The following is a 19362-nucleotide window of genomic DNA, read 5'->3' as shown; positions in this document are numbered from 1 at the left end:
GAAGTGAGCACACCTTTCTCTATTCTCTATCCTCCATGCAAAGAGCCGTGGTGAGGAGACTGGGGTGGGTGGGGCCGTCTGCCATACCTGTCCATGGACAGCTGAGCAACCAGGGTGACATCCGTGCTGTCTGCCGCAGGCTCATACTCGTAGTGCAGGAAGTACAGGTGGGTGCGGTGGACAGTGAAGCGCTCTCGCCGGAACTCATAGCACAGGTCGTCCTCGTCCAGCTCAGACAGCTGTTTCTGGAGCTGCAGGGTAGGAGAGAGGGCTTGGGCACGTGAAGAAGAGGTTTGAGGGGGCCCATGAGCTTGCCCCTTGAGCCCTGCCCTCCCCTGAGTTTATTACCCATCAGGACGTTGTTGATGGGTCAGACGTACATGGAAGGGATCACCACTTTTATTTTCCTCTGCGACTTAATCTAATTTCAAAAAGGTGATGGTAAAAATCAGATGCCTGGGGACCGGCTGTGGTGGCTCACACCTGTAATGCCAGCACTTTGGGAGGCCGAGGCGAGCAGATCACTTGAGCCTGAGAGTTCCAGACCAACCTGGGCAACAAGGCAAAACCCCGTCTCTATTGAAAATAGAAAAATTAGCCGGGCATGGAGGTGTGTGGCTGTAGTGCTACTCAGGAGGCTGAGGTGGGAGAATCACCTGAGCCCGGGACATGGAGGCTGTAGTGAGCTGAGATGGCACCACTGCACTCCAGCCTAGGCTACAGAGCAAAACCCTGTTTCAAAACAAAAACAAACAAAGAAAAAAACAAAAAAAAAAGAGGATGCCTTTGACACCTGAGACATGAGTCCCCTCTTAGCTAAGCACAAAGGTGGTGCTCACTGAAAAACATATAACCAACCATAAACTCCTTAGAATCAAATGAGAAATGTTTCCCTAGACAACTCAGCATAACAATTTCAAATAATGCGGGAAAACGGGCCGGGCACGGTGGCTCATTCCTGTAATCCCAGCACTTTGGGAGGCCAAGGCGGGTGGATCACCTGAGGTCAGGAGTTCGAGACCATCCTGGCCAATGTGGAGAAACCCTGTCTCCACAAAAAATACAAAAATTAGCTGGGCATGGTGGCGGATGCCTGTAATCCTACCTACTCAGGAGGCTGAGGCAGGAGAATCTCTTGAACCCGGGAGGCAGAGGTTGTAGTGAGCCGAGATCGCACCACTGCCCTCCAGCCTGGGTAATAGAGTGAGACTCCATCTCAAAAAAAAAAAAAAAATCATAATAATAAAATAAATAAAAATAACACAGGAAAACACCCAAAGAAGAAAATGCTCAAAACTGACAAGGACCTCTGTATGACCTGACGCTTTTCTCTCCCTAGAGCTACTGATTTCAATCTTTGTACTAGGTCTCGGAAAAAAACAAAACAAAACTAGCACATTAACAAAACAAACTCTTTTCCTTTCATTTCACCTAAGTTTAATCAGAATCTTGGCACTTGTACTTTTTTCTCTTCTCTTTCTTTGAACTCTCTGAAAGTCTTACTTCATTAATCTGCTTGTAGAAGTTGTTTAACTAGCTGTACGTCTCTCTTCCTTCACCAACTTGTGAAAAGAGCAGGCACACCTGCTAACAGGGAGCTAAGGAGATAACATTTCAGATATGCAGAGGCAGATACACAGATGTGCAAATCTGCAGCTGCCCAACAGACACAGTCTCATGTGAACCCCTACCAGGCAGGTATGATGTATGTTTTACAGATGAAGAACTGAAATTAAAAATGACACAACTTAGCAAAAAGCTAATCCACAGTGACAAAAATTGGACCAGGGCATGTGGGGTAGGGGAGTGAGGGGCCTGGGAAGAGACAAGAGAGGATTGGGAATGACAGAAACCCGTTCTACCATGACTGGAGTGATGGGTACATGGATGTGCACTTTCGTGAAAATTCAACAAACTGTGCACTTAGAATGGGAGGACTTGACCAGGCGCGGTGGCTCACGCCTGTAATCCCAGCACTTTGGGAGGCCGAGGCAGGTGGATCACGAGGTCAAGAGTTCAAGACCAACTTGGCCAAGATGGTGACACCCTGTCTCTACTAAAAATACAAAAAAATAGCCGGACATGGTGGCGGACACCTCTAATCCCAGCTACTCGGGAGGCTGAGGCAGAGAACTTCTTGAACCCAGGGGGCAGAGGTTGCAGTGAGCCAAGATCATGACACTGCATGTCAGCCTGGGCGACAGAGCAAGACTCCGTCTCAAAACAAACAAAAAAAGAACGGGAGGACTTGTTGGAGGCAATCTGTATTTCCATAACAATCAACTTTTAAAAAATGATAATTTGCCAAAGGTCACAGGAGGGCTGTTTCCATTTTTTTTTTTTTTTTCTGCTAAATCAGCCTTGTCTATTACACAATAGAATACAGACAAAAGTTTACATGGCAAGGGTTACCAACCTAACTGAATATCATAGAATGTTTTTCCAAGAAGGTGTACTTTTTTAAGTCACCAAATCAACAGTGTAGCAGTCAACAAGAAAATATATTAACTTGCTTCTGTATAGCTTTGTACCTGTTAGGACCATTGCCTTGACAGATTACTTGATGGCGTTATTTCTGAAGATGTGTGCTATGGAAGATGATGGCATTAATTGCTCCAATTCCTTCTCTCTCCCCCACTCCCTGCCACCCCAGATATCCTTGCCCTTTGCAGTGGTGCTTACTAAAGAGGCACAGTTTATTTCTCTAGCCTTGAATAAGGGCTAGAATCATGACATACTTTTGCTAACAAAAAGCAGGGGAAGTAATATTGTCCCAGTCTTGAGGCTAAGACCTCAAGAGAAAGTGTTTCTTGCACCCCTACCATTGCCATGAGAAGATGCCGAGGCTAGCTTGCTGGAAGATGAGACATCTGGGGCAGAGCAGCTCCTCCCCAACTGCCCAAGTCATGCAAGCCAGCCCAGCCCAGCTGCCTCAATAAATAACTACTTATTTTTTTTTTTGAGACAGATCCTAGCTGTGTTGCCCAGGCTGGAGTACAATGACACGATCTCAGCTCACTGCAACCTCTGCATCCTGTGTTCAAGTAATTCTGTGGCTTCAGCCTCCCAAGTAGCTGGGATCACAGGCGCTCACCACCACACCCGGCTACTTTCTGTATTTTTAGTAGAGACAGGGCTTCACCATGTTGGCCAGGCTGGTCTTGAACTCCTGACCTCAGGCATTCCACCCACCCAACCCTCCCAAAGTGCTGAGATTACAGGCATGAGCCACCATGCCCGACCAATAAATACTTCTTCTTGAAGGCCACTGAGGTCTTACTGGTTTTGAGCAATAGATACTGATAGAGTGCTATTGGTATTTTGTGGGGAGCACTTTTTTATTATGGGGACCTGTCCCACATATTGAAGGACAATCAACCTCCCGAGCTCCTGCCCACCAAATGCTTATAGCATTCTCCAGACAGCCCTGTGGAGCTCCAAATGTACTTGCATATTTCCAAATGCAGCTTGGGAAACTGGCTGAGATCCAATGATCTGTGAGACACTCAGCTATCTCTAAAATTTTTAACTGTTAAAAGGATGCAATTAGGGATATTCAGCTTTTCAAGTCAATTTGCTGTCCTTGCCTATTTGAAGATTCTCACCGTGCCAACAGTTTACTATAAGACAAGGAAGCTGAAATTCTCCTTCCATCTAAGACCTATGACCCCACTGCTTCCTTCTGACCTGTATGATTAAATCCAGATTTCCTTGTTGACAATTATGGGCTGCTCTCTCTGACCCTTCACCCCCACACTCTGTGGCCTCATCACTAGTCTCCGTGCTCCCCAAACCTGCCTTTCCCTCACACCTCCGTGACTTTGTTCTGTGCCACGCTCTTCCCTCTCGGGAATGCCCTCCCTCACTTCACTCCACTCTCCTCTACCTAAAAAACCTTCCATTTACCTTTCAAGATTCAGGCCAGATGGCACCTGCTCTATGAGACCTCTGCGGATCCTGCTGGGTAGAAGCGATCCGTTTCTTCTCTGCACTCCAAGAGCACTCAATTCGTAACTCCATTAAAGCACTTGTCAACTTGAACAGAAATTATTTAAGGGCAACTTTCCCGGTGAGACTGTGACACTTTACCATTGTCCTGAGCACCGTGCCTGGCTTGTGACAGGTGCTCAATATCATGTGTTGCATGCCTGAAAAATATTTGCTGTATACAAAAAACCTGTAATCACTGTGAAGTTAAGACTATCCTTTCAATTTTCCTTTTGTGTCCTCTAATTATATGCACAGAAGGTGATCAATAAGCCCATTCTTCAGCCCATGATTTGCTTCAATATTTGCATCCAAGGGTCAGTGACGGCTGAAACGCTTTTGGAGAGCAAACAAGCATGTGCCAAGCTCCACGTAAGGTGCTGGGTATAGGTGATTTCCTCTCCTCCCCAGAAGGCCACGGTGAGTCACTGGCAGCCTCATCCGACAGTTGAGAAGGGTGGAGGTGTCAAACCTGGGTCTGTGCCCCTCCACCACCACGCTGCTGCTTCAGGAAAGATGCCTGCTTGGCCTTGTGTGAAGATGCAGATGCAGCGCAGTAGCTAAGGTTACTGGTTCTAACCCACTCCTGCCTGGATCATCTCAGGTAAGCGGGTGAGTGACCTAACCTTTCTGAGCTTCAGGGACCTCAGCTGTAAAATGAGGACGACAATACTCACTACCCCGGAGGGTTATAGAAGGATTCTGAAAGACGCTGCATATAGAGAAAACAGCAGTTGGAGAAAACATTCAACAGATGTCACCTATTATCATAGCGATTATCACAGGAAAGGGAAACACCTGGGCCCCTGAAGACACCTACGTGGACACTTTTTGTCCTCAAACCTCACCTGAAGGAGACTGTATGGCAAGGGCCTGGTGGGCAGGGATGGCAGGGGCTGGATGAGCCAGGGTGGCCCTTCTGATTCATGAATATTAGAGAGAGTCCCCCTGGCTTTCTCCTTGACGGCCCAAAATATGCCTATAAACCATAATGTTGCCTCCCGGGAGAAAACGTAACCAACTGCTATGCTCCTAAACTCCCTCACCCACACTGCAGAAGAGCACAAGAAATGATCCTCCACCGGAGACTAAACATCTACAACATTCTGTGCAAGAGCAGGGTTGGCTTTTTTTTTTCTTTGGTTTTGGTTTCTGTTTTAATATGTTCAGAAGAATGAATGGCTTCCAGTTCAATGAAGAGGACAGTGGAAATGTGTGTGGATGTGTGGGTGTGAGCGTGGGTAGGCAAATGTGTATGGAGAAATGGGTCCTTCTTTGATGAGGCTTCAGACAAGTAGCTGGTCCTCATCATGTGAAAATGAGCATTAGTGAGTGCAGAATGAGAGACACGTGCGTGTATGGGGGTTTCTCATCCCCTTTATTGACTGACTGGTAGATTGATTGAGATGGAGTCTCGTTCTGTCGCCCAGGTTGGAGTGCAGTGGCACGATCTCAGCTCACTGCAACCTCTGCCTCCCAGGTTCAAGTGATTCTCCTGCCTCAGCCTCCCTAGTAGCTGGGATTACAGGTGCGCACCACCACGCCCAGCTAATTTTTGTATTTTTAGTAGAGACAGAGTTTCACCATGTTGGCCAGGCTGGTCTTGAACTCCTGACCTCAGGTGATCCACCTGCCTCGGCCTCCCAAAGTGCTGGGATTACAGGCATGAGCTACTGCGTCTGGCCTCTCCTTCTCTTTATACGCACACACAGGTACATACCCTTGAGTTGGGGAAAAAGACATTCCCAGGTAAATGGCTCCAGGAACCACTTTCTAAAAAGCATCCATATGGTGAGTTCCTAACAGCAGGAGCTGTATCCCCTTCATTTCTGAGCCATCCGCACCTAGCAATATCCAGGTTCTATATCCAATGTTAACAAAGATTTTCTGAGTGGTGGATTCACAGATGAATTTTATTGGCTTCTTTATATTTTTCTGTAGTTAATTAATTCCCTGCATTTTTCTCAAATGAGCTAATGCATGTAAAGTGTTTTGTAAACTCTAAAGTGCTGCAGAAACTTAAGCAATGTGGTTATGATTACATCATGTACTTTTCAAATCCTAATCTAGGCTTGCTTATTGCTGACTGTGTGGCTGATGTGATCCATCTTGGATGTTCAGCAAGCCTCTGTTGGATGTGCTCAGCCCCTGCATGTTAGGAGAAGGAGTACTGGTCAATGGAGGCGCTCCTGGGACTTCCAAAGTACACCCTGCCCTAGTGGGATTGACTAGGGCAGTCCTGGGGAAGAGGCCACCTCCAGCTCTGAACTTCATGGTACCAGTAATGGGATTCAGTGGCATCCACATCCCAAGCTCACCTGCAGCCCTTGCTGCAGTGTTTAAAGGATATTATCTAGGGAATATTGTCATTTACCAACCACAGTGGGTATTGTAGAAAAAAAGTCAGGTGGCCGGGCACCGTGGCTCACGCCTGTAATCCCAGCACGTTGGGAGGCCAAGGAAGGCGGATCATGAGGTCAGGAGATTGAGACCATTCTGGCTAACACAGTGAAACCCCGTCTCTACTAAAAATACAAAAAATTAGCTGGGTGCGGTGGCGTGTGCCTGTAGTCCCAGCTACTTGGGAGGCTGAGGCAGGAGAATCGTTTGAACCTGGGAGGGGATGTTTGCAGTGAGCCGAGATCACACCATTGCACTCTAGCCTGGGTGACATGTCGAGTGAGGCTCTGTCTCAAACAACAACAACAACAACAACAACAACAACAACAACAAAACAAAAACAAAAACAGGAAAGAAGAAAGTCAGGTATGCTGTCAGACATACCTGTCCATAGGACTCTGGGCCAACCAGATGCCATCCTTGAACGTGCATGTTCATTTCTCCTCTACATGGTGCTTTGCACCTTGATCCAGCTAATACTAACCAGGTACCTACTATGTGACTGGCGCAATGCTAAATGTTTTCAGGTGCGTTGCTTCATCAATTTAATCCTTCAACACACATATCTGTTGTACAAAGGAGGAAACTAGGGTTCAGGAGCTTTCAGTAATCTGCTTCAGTGAGAGAGAAGAAGTCCAGGATGGGAATCCAATCTTCGGACCTCAAACCAGGGACATTTCACTACACAATTACTTCTTCCCAGGGGATGGAGGTGAGAATCAAATGAGATGGTAGAAGACACAATGTTCCGTGAACGAAGCAGGCCATAAAAAACTGTGGTCCCAATGCAGGCAAAAGATGAAAGGAAAAAGAAAAGCCCACTCAAAAACAGAAGGGAACACATTATAATGTTAACAAAGATTTTCTGAGTGGTGGATTCACAGATGAATTTTACTGGCTTCTTAAACTTTTCTGTAGTTAACTAATTCCTTGCAATTTTCTCAAATGAGCTAATGCATGTAAAAGTGCTTTGTGAACTGTAAAGTGCTACCCAAACCTAAGCAATGTGGTTATGATTATATTATGTACCTTTTCAAATTCTAATTTAGGCTTGCTTATTCCTGACTGTGTGGCTAATGTTATCTCAATGGGGAGACTCTAGCAGTTTAGAAACTGCCTCCTTGGCCAGATACGGTGGCTCACGCCTGTAATCCCAATACTTTGGGAAGCCAAGGCGGGCGGATCACCTGAGGTCGGGAGTTCGAGACCAGCCTGGCCAACATGGGGAAACCCAGTCTGTACTAAAAATACAGAAGTTAGCTGGGTGTGGTGGTGGGCGGCTACTCGGGAGCTGAAGCAGGAGAACAGCTTGAACCCAGGAAGTGGAGGTTGCAGTGAGCTGAGATCGTGCCACTGCACTCCAGTCTGGGCGACAGACCAAGACTCCATCTCAAAAACAAACAAACAAACAAACAAAAAAGCAAAACAAAAACAAAAAAAATAAAAAACCAAAACCAAACAAACAAACCCCCCAAAAAACAAACAACAAAAAAAATCAAGAACAAAACCTGCCTCCTTTTCACCCAGGGTTTGGGTAATTTCTCTGGAGAGCCATGGAGCCGGAGGGAGTATTTCATTAACAGGGTCTGAATGCTACTGTACCCTGCTCTCCGGCCACTGCCACAGGGAACAGAGGGCTCCTGACAAGGGAGGCACAGAAACAAAAGACAGATTTCTCCTCAGATAAAATGCATTTGCTAAATTGCTTCTTTGGGCAGCCAGCTGAGGCAGAGGCAGATTTGGACTTAAGGGAAAATGGCCCGTTAGGCAGTTTGCATTTATTTCTCCTCATCTTTAAGGACAGTGGCCTAGACTGACCTTTTGAGCTGCTGGAAATGATGGCTGGTTATGCCTGAGGATCCAGAGGGGGTACAAGTGCATCCTGCGCTCTGGCCTTAGAGACTTCTGTTCACGGTTGCGCAAACTAAGGAGTGAGAATATGGGGATAACTGAAAAGCGAGACCTGATATCTCTGACACTCATTTTCTATGTCACCTTGAGCAAGTCATGTCTCTGAATTAGTAAGACAAAGGGTTTGGGCTTCCTAAAGTGACTCTCAAGGATCATGCACTCAATGGGTCAGGTCAAGTGGGGAGAGCTTTGCAGGTTCTTTCTCATGTAAGACTCACATCAACTCTATAGATTAGGAACCACTCTTAGTCCTCTTTAGTAGAAGAAGACATTCATCATCTGAAAGGTTTAGCCATTGCTTAAGGTTATACAATGCACGAACAGAGTAGCTGAGATTCAAACCCAGGTGTATTTCCTCTGAATTCTTGCAGGTAACCAAGTCACTACAATGCCTAGTTGGTCAGCCTCTGGGCTTCTTTCTGGTTCTAACACTAAACAATTTTGTGACTGCAGAGGACTCAATACACGTATTTCACGTGGTGGCAGAAACATCCTGTGCTCACCAATATCCATGTTCTCCTCTCTTCCTGGGCACAGAGCTAGGCTGTATCTCCAGTCTCCTTGCAGTTAAGAATAACTCTGTGATAGAGCTCTGGCCATTGGAGTCTGGAAAGGCTCTGGCTAGTACAGGCACCACTCTGAAGCCTTGCTCAGGCACAAACTTTATTCACCTTCTTTTCTTGGCTGACAGCCAGAGCAAGAGAATCCTGTAGAGCAGGCTGGGGTTCTGTGGAGGGCAGAGCCACAAGACAAAAGGAGCCTGGGTCCTTCAACCTGCAGAAAAGCTACCTGCCAATCATGAACACTCATTTGGACTTTCTGCAAGTAATCAACTTCCAGCAGGTTGAGCCACATTACAGCTGCTTGTGCTACCTTAACTAACAGGCATATTTGAACGCTTGTAGCCTGTAAGTGATGGAGACATAGTAGGATGGACCAATTAAGGAGTCTGGGAGGCCCCGTTTCTTTCTTCCTGTGACACCCCTCCTTCTGATGTCTTGGGGCAATGGGTGAAATCACTGATGGGGAAATTACCACTCAAGCATGTTGGTTTGCACTTTCAACTTGCTTTCACTTTTTGGTGGCTTCATATCCACTATTTCATTTTTCCTCCTCCCCAGTGCTTGCATGAGACAGGCAAGGCTGCCCTTAGGGCCCTCAGTTGACAGATGAGGGCCCAAGCTGCTCAGAGAAGCTGGGGCTCCAACTCTGGTCTCCTGAAACCTAACCCAGAGCTTGTCCCTGTGGTTTCCACAAAGCAGTTACATCTTATTAAGCCACACAGACAGGCAGAAAAAGCTCACGACCTCCCTCGTTGCCTGCTGTGTGTATTAATCAACAAGTTCCAGGAACCCAAAGCATTTTTTACTAAGGAAACCAAACTATGAGTCCATTTTCATTCTTTTGCAGGGAGGTAGGGGGCTGCATTCAGGACTGTTGAGTGAAGGTTCAGAGAGGGTCTGCCCAGCCCTGACCTCGACTTGGAGGAGATAAGAAAAAGGCTTGGTCTCCTCCCTCCCAGTTATCAGTATTAATTCACACATCATATACAATTCATAGGCTCTTATTTCATGCCAAGTCTTGTGCTAGGAATGGGGAATGAGCTCCTGCTTCTGCACTTGTATTATTCCTATGGTCTAGGAGGAGAGGCAATGAAGCGAGTCACTAATTACAAACACAGTGCAATCATAACACAAACCTTAATTTTGGGGGGCCTTTGCCATCTGCCACATTGTTCTAAGCTCCTGGCCCTGTCTTACCTTATCGATTCCTCTTAAGTCTATCAGGTAGGAATAACTGATTTCCATCTTACAGATGAGAAAACTGAGGTGCAGGGAGTTTAAGCAGATCACCTGGAATCCCACAGCTGGCTGTCCAGCTGGGATTTCACATGAGGCAGCCTCATTCCAGAGCTACCCTCTTATCTACTGTATAAGTAAGAGATGCTATTTGAGAAAGGGAGATCTGGTAGAAAGGAGAGGAAGGGAGGGAGCTGCTTTATAGACAAGGGAGGGCCGAACACCTGGCAAGTGCAGAGAGATGACAACCAGTGCCTAGAGGGGTGAAGCCGGGCTCTGTGTAAGTTGCAGCTGAATAGGATCAAGGCAGCCAGGCCACAAGGGGAAACCGTGGCCCAGACTTGTAGCTACTGAGTCTCTTGATCCCACAGCTCCTCTTCCCTTCACCCCCTCTCTCTGGAGCTTAACACATTCCTGGAGGGTCCTTGGAGACTGGCCTTGAGCATCCTAGCTTGTCTTAGGGTTTTGGGTCTGTCCATCCTGGGCTCTGTTGCCTGCTGCGTGACTGAAGAGTTGGCGACAAGTGACTCGCACGTGAGAGCAGGAATGCATTCTGGGCTTTCTCCGGGGTTTTTCTGAGATACAGCTGTTTCCACAGAGCCATCTGTTTCTTGGCATTGCCTTGCAGGGTGATGCCATAAAATGTTATAGAATCTGTTTATATGTGTCTTATTTTTAACTTCTAGTTGAGGTGATGCTATTGTTTCTTCCTCTTAGTGGGCTTAGTGTCAGAGAACGTGGCCTTGGAAGTGGCCTGTCACCTTCATAGTGTGAGATAGTTATGCTTGGAAGCCTTCTTCATTTCAGAGGTGAGGCAGTGATCTCACAGCAGTTGAGAGAGCGGGTATCCAAGACAAGCTTTCTGGAAAATACTCGTAACAGTAACTGCCTAGGTGGTGCAGCACTTTGAATACTTTAACCCCTTTAACTCTCCTCAAATAGCCTGGTGTGGGTGCATTTACTGATCATTTTACAGATGGGAAAACCGAGGTTCATGTAAGGCTAGAGTTATGCCTAAAGTCATAGAGCTGGTCTAGGGCCGCAGGGTCTTGTTCTGTCGCTCAGGCTAGAGTGTGGTGGTGCCGACTCGACTCACTGAAGCCTCAACCTCCCAGGCTCAAGTGATCCTCCCACCACAACCTCCTGAGGAGCTAGGACCACAGGCATGCGTGGTTTGCTTATTTTTCATAGAGACGAGGTCTCACTATGGTGCCTGGGTTGGTCTAAAACTCCTGGGGCTCAAGTGATCTTCCTGCCTCAGCCTCTCAAAGTGCTAGGATTACAGGTAGGAGCCACTATGCCCAGCCTGGGCCAAATTTTCTGAGTCCAAGTGGAGGGATGTTTCTGGCACACCACAAATGCTTCAAGAAAAGGACTTGTTATAGTTCATTTGTTCAACAAGATTTATTGAGCATGGATCTGGTGCCAGGCACTCTTTAATGAAGATGTACTGATGAATAAAACAGATAAAAAGCCCTGTAGTCACAGAGCTTACATTCTAGTGGGTAGAGACATAATCAACAAAAATAAATAAGTCATGAATATATTAGTGATAAGTACTATGGAGAAAAATGAAGGAGCCCTGGAGAGAGGCAGTGCTGGGGTATGGGACAGGCATAACAATTTTAGATAGAGGTGCATTTTAAATAGTCATAGAGAGACCACTCAACTATGAATCAGGGCTTGATACCGGCTTCAGCTCTGCCACCAACCTGTTCTATGAATTCACCTCTCTGAGCTTCTATTTCCTTCTATATAAAACGGAGATAACAGCAGTGGCTCACGCCTGTAATCCCAGCACTTTGGGAGGCCGAGGCGGGTGGATCACGAGGTCAGGAGTTCAAGACCAGCCTGGCCAAGATGGTGAAACCCCATCTCTATTAAAAATACAAAAATTAGCCAGGCATGGTGGCAGGAGCCTGTAATCCCAGCTACTCAGGAGGCTGAGGCAGAGAATTGCTTGAACCTGGGAGGCGGAGGTTGCAGTGAGCCGAGATTGTGCCACTGTACTCTAGCCTGGGTGACAGAGCGAGACTGTCTCAAAATAATAATAATAATAATAAAATAAAACAAATAAATAATAAAAAAGGAGATAACAGGAAGCACCTTGAAGGGTTAGTGAAAGAGTAAGAAAACCGTATCCATATAACAACTAGGAGAATTGTGGAATAACCTGGATATATGTAATAATGTAACTTACTATTACATTAATATGACATACATAGCAACATCCATTTGGGAAGCACTTCCTTGTCTTGTGGCTTTAGAGTTAGGTAGACCTGGTTTCTAATCTTGGCCCCAGCACTTAGGAGTTGTGTGGCCTTGAACAAGTAAATCATTTCTTTGAAGGCTTCCTTTCCTTGTCTGTGAGATGTGACTCATAATGACTCCCTTCCTTTGTGGTGAAGATTAAAGTTGTATTTCCCTTTCTCTTTCTTTCCCTGCAGAAAATTTCCAATTCCCAAAAGCTAGAAGCAAGCAGAGAAAGGTCTTAGAACAGCACTAAGAGCTGTGCTCATGCAGGAGAGACTAGAATGACTAATACCTATCATAGGGATATCCAGCAGGCTTTGGTTCCCTGCTATCACTAGGAGGCTAGGAGACCAATACTGATTACTCAGAGTGCTGTTTTGAGGAGGAAAAAGAAGTTGGGCATAGGTGAATAATGCAGTCATCAATTAGTGATGTCTGCTGTGGGCAGGGGATGGAGACACTGGCTGTTGACTTACAATTCCATATACATTCAAAAATTCATTGGTATCCAGTGTTATTTCTTTTGTAGTTTGTGGATGTTTGGTATGTTTCATAATCTAGCTTTTAACATAACAACAGATCATTCTTTTACCATCAGTCTTTCTAAATTAAATACCTTTGTGGGTTTTTTTTTTTTTGTGGGGGGAAGGGAGCGTTGGCTGCCTTGGAAAGAAGAAACAAGGAGGCGAGCCCAGAAAGGGTTGTTCTGAAGCTGATAAGCACAAAGTGACAGCTGTCAGAAAGGAATCCACAGAATAAGCAGTGAATAGTCTGGGGCCATTTCCTGCCAGGTTAAACAGTGTCTTTCTTCCTCTGGCCACCCCCGCCCCCCCCCCCCTCCAGCCTTTTCAATGCAACCGTAGTCATCAAATACTGTAAACTCAGTTTAATACTAAACTGAGTTTAGTGTTTGCTTACTAAAGGAAGGGCATACACTTTAGCAGCAAGTTTCCTGTCCACATTGGTTAAAACCCATCTATTTTAATGGTTTTTGCATTTAAAAAGATGAGGTTCCTTTAGTTGGAAATTCCCTTAGGTGGAGCAAGACCTTCTTGATGATAAAGCATCACCCTACAAATACGATACTTAGGGAGCATTGTATGTTTCTAAATAGCAAACTGAATGGAAACTTTCTATGCTATCTTCTGGGCTGTCAGGTACTAGGGAGGTGGAAGGATCCTTATTTCCTTATGTTTCATTAAAAAAACAGAACAACAACAAAAAAAACCAACAAAACCTAGACTCCAGAGGACAGGGCTCAGATCAGTGGGTTATTTACAGAGGGGAACATTTCAGCCCAACATGAGGTAGAACAGTTTAGCATCTGGAGCTTTCCAATGGCAAGGTAAGCTGCCTTGGAAGGTGGTGAGCTCCCTGTCTGTGGGAGGATTCCAGCAGAAGCCAGATGCAAGCCTATTAGGGATACTGTGGAAGGATTCTGAATAGATTAAATGGTAGAGAATAGCTCTGATTATCCAAGTATGTTCTGGGAGTGTCCTGGGGTTTCTTGGACATTCTTTTATAAATTAAATTAAATTAAGTTAAATTAAATTAAATTTAATTTAATTTTAGGGACTGAGTTTCACTCCATCACACAGGCTGGAGTATAGTGGATCCATCATAGCTCACTTCAACCTTGAACTTCTGGGCTCAAACAATCCTTGTGCCTCTGCCTCCAAAAGTGCTAGGATTACAGGCATAAGCTACTGCACCCTGCCATTTCTTGGATATTCTTGAGGGGCTGGGTTGCTGAGGAAAAGGCAGAGAAATGCTAAGGTATAGAATTCTAACCTCCATCCCTATGTCAATCAATCAACTCATAATAACCAATGCATACCAAATGCTTACCGCACTACATAAAGAATTTACAAGTTCCAGGGAGAGATGCCCAAACTATGGGAGACAAGTGGCTGTGGCCAATTAGCTACTGTCATTCCATAGTACTGGGGGAGCCTGTTCTCTTGCAAATCAAACTGTCTTGTCCTAGAGCAAGTAGCCCAACCAGTGGCTCTGAAATGGGGCTCTGCCCCTCACATCTTGGCTACCTGATGAAGAATTGCATCCCTGACTAGATGTATCTATTTTTATTTTTATTTTGGCAGCAAGGTAAACCAAATGGCCTCTTCTTCCTACCCTGAATTTCTGAATTGGAGGGGATACTTGGGATTGTTTGACCTACAGCAAATGTGACACCCCCTCACATGCTTTACAGACAGATTTCTCAGAGACTCTACAGGTTCCCTTCTCTGCTAGGTCTTTTTACCCGAGTTGCTAATAAAACCTGAAGCCCATGTGTGGAACAGTGGATTATGATCACACAGGTCAGGCATTGGGGTCTGTGAAGAAACTCATTCCAGGGCACACTGCGTTCCTGGTGCCAAGTCCTTCTTTTTTGGCCTTCAATTGTCCATAAAACCCCATGGCAATGGTGTCATGTACCCATTTCTCAGATGGTAAACCTGAGGCTCACAGCATTTAGGTGACTTATCTGAGGTCATGTGTCTATTAAATGAGCGATTCAGATTACCAGAGAGCTCATACTCTTATTGTCATTATCAATTTCCCAGTGAAAAAAATTAAAATAATGCAAAAATTAATTTGTGCAGCTTTCTTTCTCTTTCTTTCTCTCTCTCTCTCTCTCTCTCTCTCTCTTTCTTTCTTTCTTTCTTTCTTTCTTTCTTTCTTTCTTTCTTTCTTTCTTTTTTTGACAGAGTCTTGCTCTTGTTGCCCAGGCTGGAGTGCAATGACATGATTTCGGCTCACTGCATCCTCCGCCTCCCAGGTTCAGGCGATTCTCCTGTCTCAGCCTCCCAAGTAGCTGGGATTACAGACACACGCCACCATGCTCAGCTAATTTTTGTACTTTTAGTAGAGACGGGGTTTCACCGCGTTAGCTAGGCTGGTCTTGAACTCCTGACCTCAGGTGATCCGCCCGCCTCGGCCTCCCAAAGTGCTGGGATTACCGGCATGAGCCACCGCGCCTGGCCTGTGCAGCCATTTTTATAGTTCTCTCACTGCCTTCACTTGAATCTGAGCTCCCAGCAGGTCCTTGAGTGATCATGCTTGTGTTCGCTCCTGGTCTCCAGTGCTCATGCTGCTCCCTCCCTCCCTCCCTCCCTCCCACTAAGTTTACCCTTCAGACTCCTTCACTCCTACTTATTCATCCTTTAAATTTCACCTCCTCCAGGAAGTCTTCCTTGATGCACCTTCTCTCCCTAGTTGTGTAAAATGCCCTTCCCGTGTGCTCTCAAAGCACTACCACTATTCTGGCACTAATCATACCACTTAATAATCCTCTGCTTGTCTGTATCCCTCACTCAACAGTCAATGCAAGAGCCGAGCTTCAATCTGCAATGCTGCCTGCTGGAACACTAGCCCTGTGTCTGGCGACTAAGTGAATGATCAACTGGGTGGATAATATGGTTTGGCTGTGTCCCCACCCAAATCTCATCTTCAATTGTAGCTCCCATAATTCCTACATGTTGGGGGAGGGACCCAGTGGGAGTTAACTGAATCACGGGGGCAGGTTCCCCCCACACTGTTCTCATGGTAGTGAATAAGTCTCATGAGATCTGATGGTTTTATAAGGGAAAACCCCTTTCCCTTGGTTCTCATTCTTTCTCTTGCCTGCCACTGTGTAAGACGTCCCTTGCTCTTCCGCCAGGATTGTAAGGCCTCCCCAGCTGTGTGGAACTGTGAGTCAATTAAACCTCTTTCCTTCATAAATTACCCAGTCTCGAGTATGTCTTTATCAGCAGCATGAAAATGGACTAATACAGTGGATGAAAGGAGTCGTAAGTCACTTAGATACTGCCATCAGAGCCTGCTCCCATCTAGGATCTCAAGTCCAAAGAAGAGGTTCCTGACTTGGTTTCTTTCAGACTCACCACCATCTGTGCACTTATCACAGCTCTAATGACCTCTTCCCACAGAGCTGGGAGCATCGGCTTTGGGTTGGATCCAAGATCATACCCTTTCCCTCTGGTTGTGTCTGCAGATAACACTTGACATGCTGTGGAGGACCAGGTGGTAAACTCCCTACAGAGCAGTGGTTCAGGAGTGCAATGTTTAAAGACTCTCTCTTTGCCCCAGCTCCAGCCCCAGCCCCAGCCCCAGCCAGCAGAGGAACGGGGCTGGAGCAGGGCACAGGAACCTGCTTGTCTTGACGTTTGAGTCTAGCTGCACCTGCTCCCGTGTTCTTAGCACCCACGAAACAATCCATCTGCTCTCTCCATTCCCACTGCTACAGTCCTAGATCAGAGTCCCATCCATCATGTTTTTGCCGGGAATGGGGCAATGTCCTTATTTGTTTAGACGGAGTCTCGCTCTGTTGCCCAGGCTGGAGTGCTGTGGCGTGCTCTCGGCTCACTGCAAGCTCCGCCTCCCGGGTTCATGCCATTTTCCTGCCTCAGCCTCCTGAGTAGCTGGGACTACAGGTGCCCGCCACCACACCTGGCTATTTTTTTGCATTTTTAGAGAGATGGGGTTTCACCGTGTTAGCCAGCATGGTCTCGATCTCCTGACCTCATGATCTGCCTGCCTCAGCCTCACAAAGTGCTGGGATTACAGGTGTGAGCCACCACGCCCAGCCGGGGCAATGTCCTTTAAGTGGTCCCTCCAGTTTTGTCTTTTTCATTTCATCCTCTACCTTGAGTGATTGTTCTCTAATATAAATCTGCCCATCACTAAAACCCTTTGGTGGCTCCTCACTGCCCTGAGGAGAAACTCCAAGCTTCTCAGCACAGTCAGGGCACCTCCTGGTCAGCTTTGTTCCTAGCCATGCCCCCAACATGCCTGTGCTCTGGTACACAAACTTCCAGCATGTTCTCTTTTAACAGTTCACTTCTTCATCTGCTCTTCCCTTTACCTGGTGGTACTTCATTCTTACTTCTTAAATTTACTTAGGACATTCACTCAATAAATATTTATTAGGGGCTTATTATGTGCTTGGTTCTATCCTGTGCTAGGACGGAGAACCTCAGGGGTGAACAGTACAAAGTCTTTAAGAGTCTTATGTTTTGGTATTACATTTATGAAAAAACGTAGGAAACGAACATGTGAACCAGGTAATTGTAAACAGGAGTAGATGCTCTGACACAAAGAAAACAGGGGCTGGGTGCAGTGGCTCATGCCTGTAATCCCAGCACTTTGGGAGGCTGAGGCGGGTAGATCACCTGAGGTCAGGAGTTTGAGACCAGCCTGGCCAACACAGTGAAACCCTGTCTCTACTAAAAACACAAAAAAGGTTAGCCGGGCATGGTGGCAGGCACCTCTGATCCCAGCTACTTGGGAGGCTGAGCCAAGGAGAATTGCTTGAATCTGGGAGGCGGAGGTTGCCGTGAGCCGAGATCGTGGCACTGCACTCCAGCTGGGGCGACAGTGCAAGATTCTGTCTCAAAAAAAAAAAAAAAGCCGGGCTCAGTGGCTCATGCCTGTAATTCCAGCACTTTGGGAGGCCGAGGTAGGTGGATCATGAAAGAGATCAAGACCATCCTGGCCAACATGGTGAAACCCTGTGTCTACTAAAAATACAAAAATTAGCTGGGCATGGTGGCGTGCACCTGTAGCCCTGGCTACTCAGGAAGCTGAAGCAGGAGAATTGCTTAAACCGGAGAGGCGGAGGTTACAGTGAGCTGAGATCGTGCCACTGCACTCTAGCCTGGCGACAGAGCAAGACTTTGTCTCAAACAAACAAACAAAAAACAAAAAAAAACCACCAAAAAAGAAACAGGGCATGTCATAGACAGTGACTTAATGGGTTACTCTGTGTGGGGGTAGGGGATTGGAAAGTTTCTGTGATGTCACAGCTGAGACATTTAAACACAGAGGGTCAGGGTGTTCCCGCCAGTGGGAATAGTAAGCACGAAGGCCCTATAGTGAGCCCGGAATGTAGAAGGCACAGAAAGGAGGTGGATGTGGCCCATGCACAGTGGTCAAGGGAGAGAGGAGAGAGAGACTGGTATGACAGCCATGGTGACTGCTTAGAAAAGGCTGCTCTCTCATTCATGGGCCTCCTGGGCCTGGACGGCCCTTCCTGTTGGCATCTCTGAGTTGTTAAGCGGCAGGCCACTTACATACAGGGGCGGGCTCAGTCTCTAAGTTCAACCCCCGTGATCTAATGGCTCCTGGCAGATGGCCAGCATTCACGCATTCTTCCTGAGCAAATAAATATGGTCACGGATTCCGAGAAAGACCACCGATGACTTCCTCACCTCGACGATCCCCCCCAGGGGAAGGAGATGGTAGGAAAAGCTGGTGAGTCACTCATAAAAGGAGTCTCATTTCTTATGACACTGAGCAGCAGCATGGCACGGAAACGCACTGATACAGATGATTAACTGACGGCTTCATCCTGCAAGGCTTTTTATGGGAGCCTTCTCCACGGAGGGGGGAAATAAACGAGGTACAAGAACAGTTTCCATTTAACGTTTGGAAAAATGTGCCGAATGGGCACTCAAATCTTGATGATGACAAATACTGATGTGAGCAAAGAGAACTGAAGGAACAACTGAAAGAACAGTGTTTGTTGAGCCTCTAAGTGCTTCCCAGAATCTGAAAGAGTTCGATTGCTTAATGGATTTCTTTCCTTTATCACCAGATGCGAAGGGGGGCAGATGCTGAGAAGACCTCTAGGGTGATGGGGAGAAGGGCCAGAGCCAGTGGCGATCCACTGTGACTTGGGGACTCAGTCACAGAGAGCAGGGGTGCACTGTGACCAGGGTCATCCTGATAAAAGCCCAGGCGAGTACATGCCTCTGGTCCTTCCATAGGTGTCCTTCCCTGCCATTGGGAGCCTAAAAGAATTCTCACTACATCCAAAATAACTATAAAAAATAACTATAAAAACAGCAACAACAACAACAATAAATCAAAATTCTGAATCTGAAACCCAACATACAACCTCTTACCAATCTGGCTCCTGCCTACCTGAGCCCTCCCTCCCCACCAGCACCTGGGCACACTGGCCATCCTCGTGTTCCACACCCTGAACCTGTCCTGCCTCAGGGCCTAT

At 46.6% G+C, this 19362-nt stretch overlaps 1 protein-coding gene across 5 annotated transcripts in view; it reads right to left on the bottom strand.

Annotated features, from left to right (window-relative positions):
* LARGE1 (LARGE xylosyl- and glucuronyltransferase 1) overlaps positions 1–19362 on the bottom strand; it is a 640944-nt gene that overhangs the window by 41949 nt on the left and 579633 nt on the right. For all 5 annotated transcript variants that reach the window (XM_032139623.2, XM_032139621.2, XM_032139622.2 and 2 more), the window contains one exon: positions 88–251. In XM_032139623.2, the coding sequence (XP_031995514.1) occupies positions 88–251 (164 nt within the window). The remainder of the gene's footprint in view (positions 1–87; positions 252–19362) is intronic.

This window comes from Hylobates moloch, unplaced genomic scaffold (assembly GCF_009828535.3).
Source record: "Hylobates moloch isolate HMO894 unplaced genomic scaffold, HMol_V3 SCAFFOLD_19, whole genome shotgun sequence".
Taxonomy (NCBI): Eukaryota; Metazoa; Chordata; class Mammalia; order Primates; family Hylobatidae; genus Hylobates; species Hylobates moloch.
This window is presented reverse-complemented; position numbering and strand designations above follow the sequence as displayed.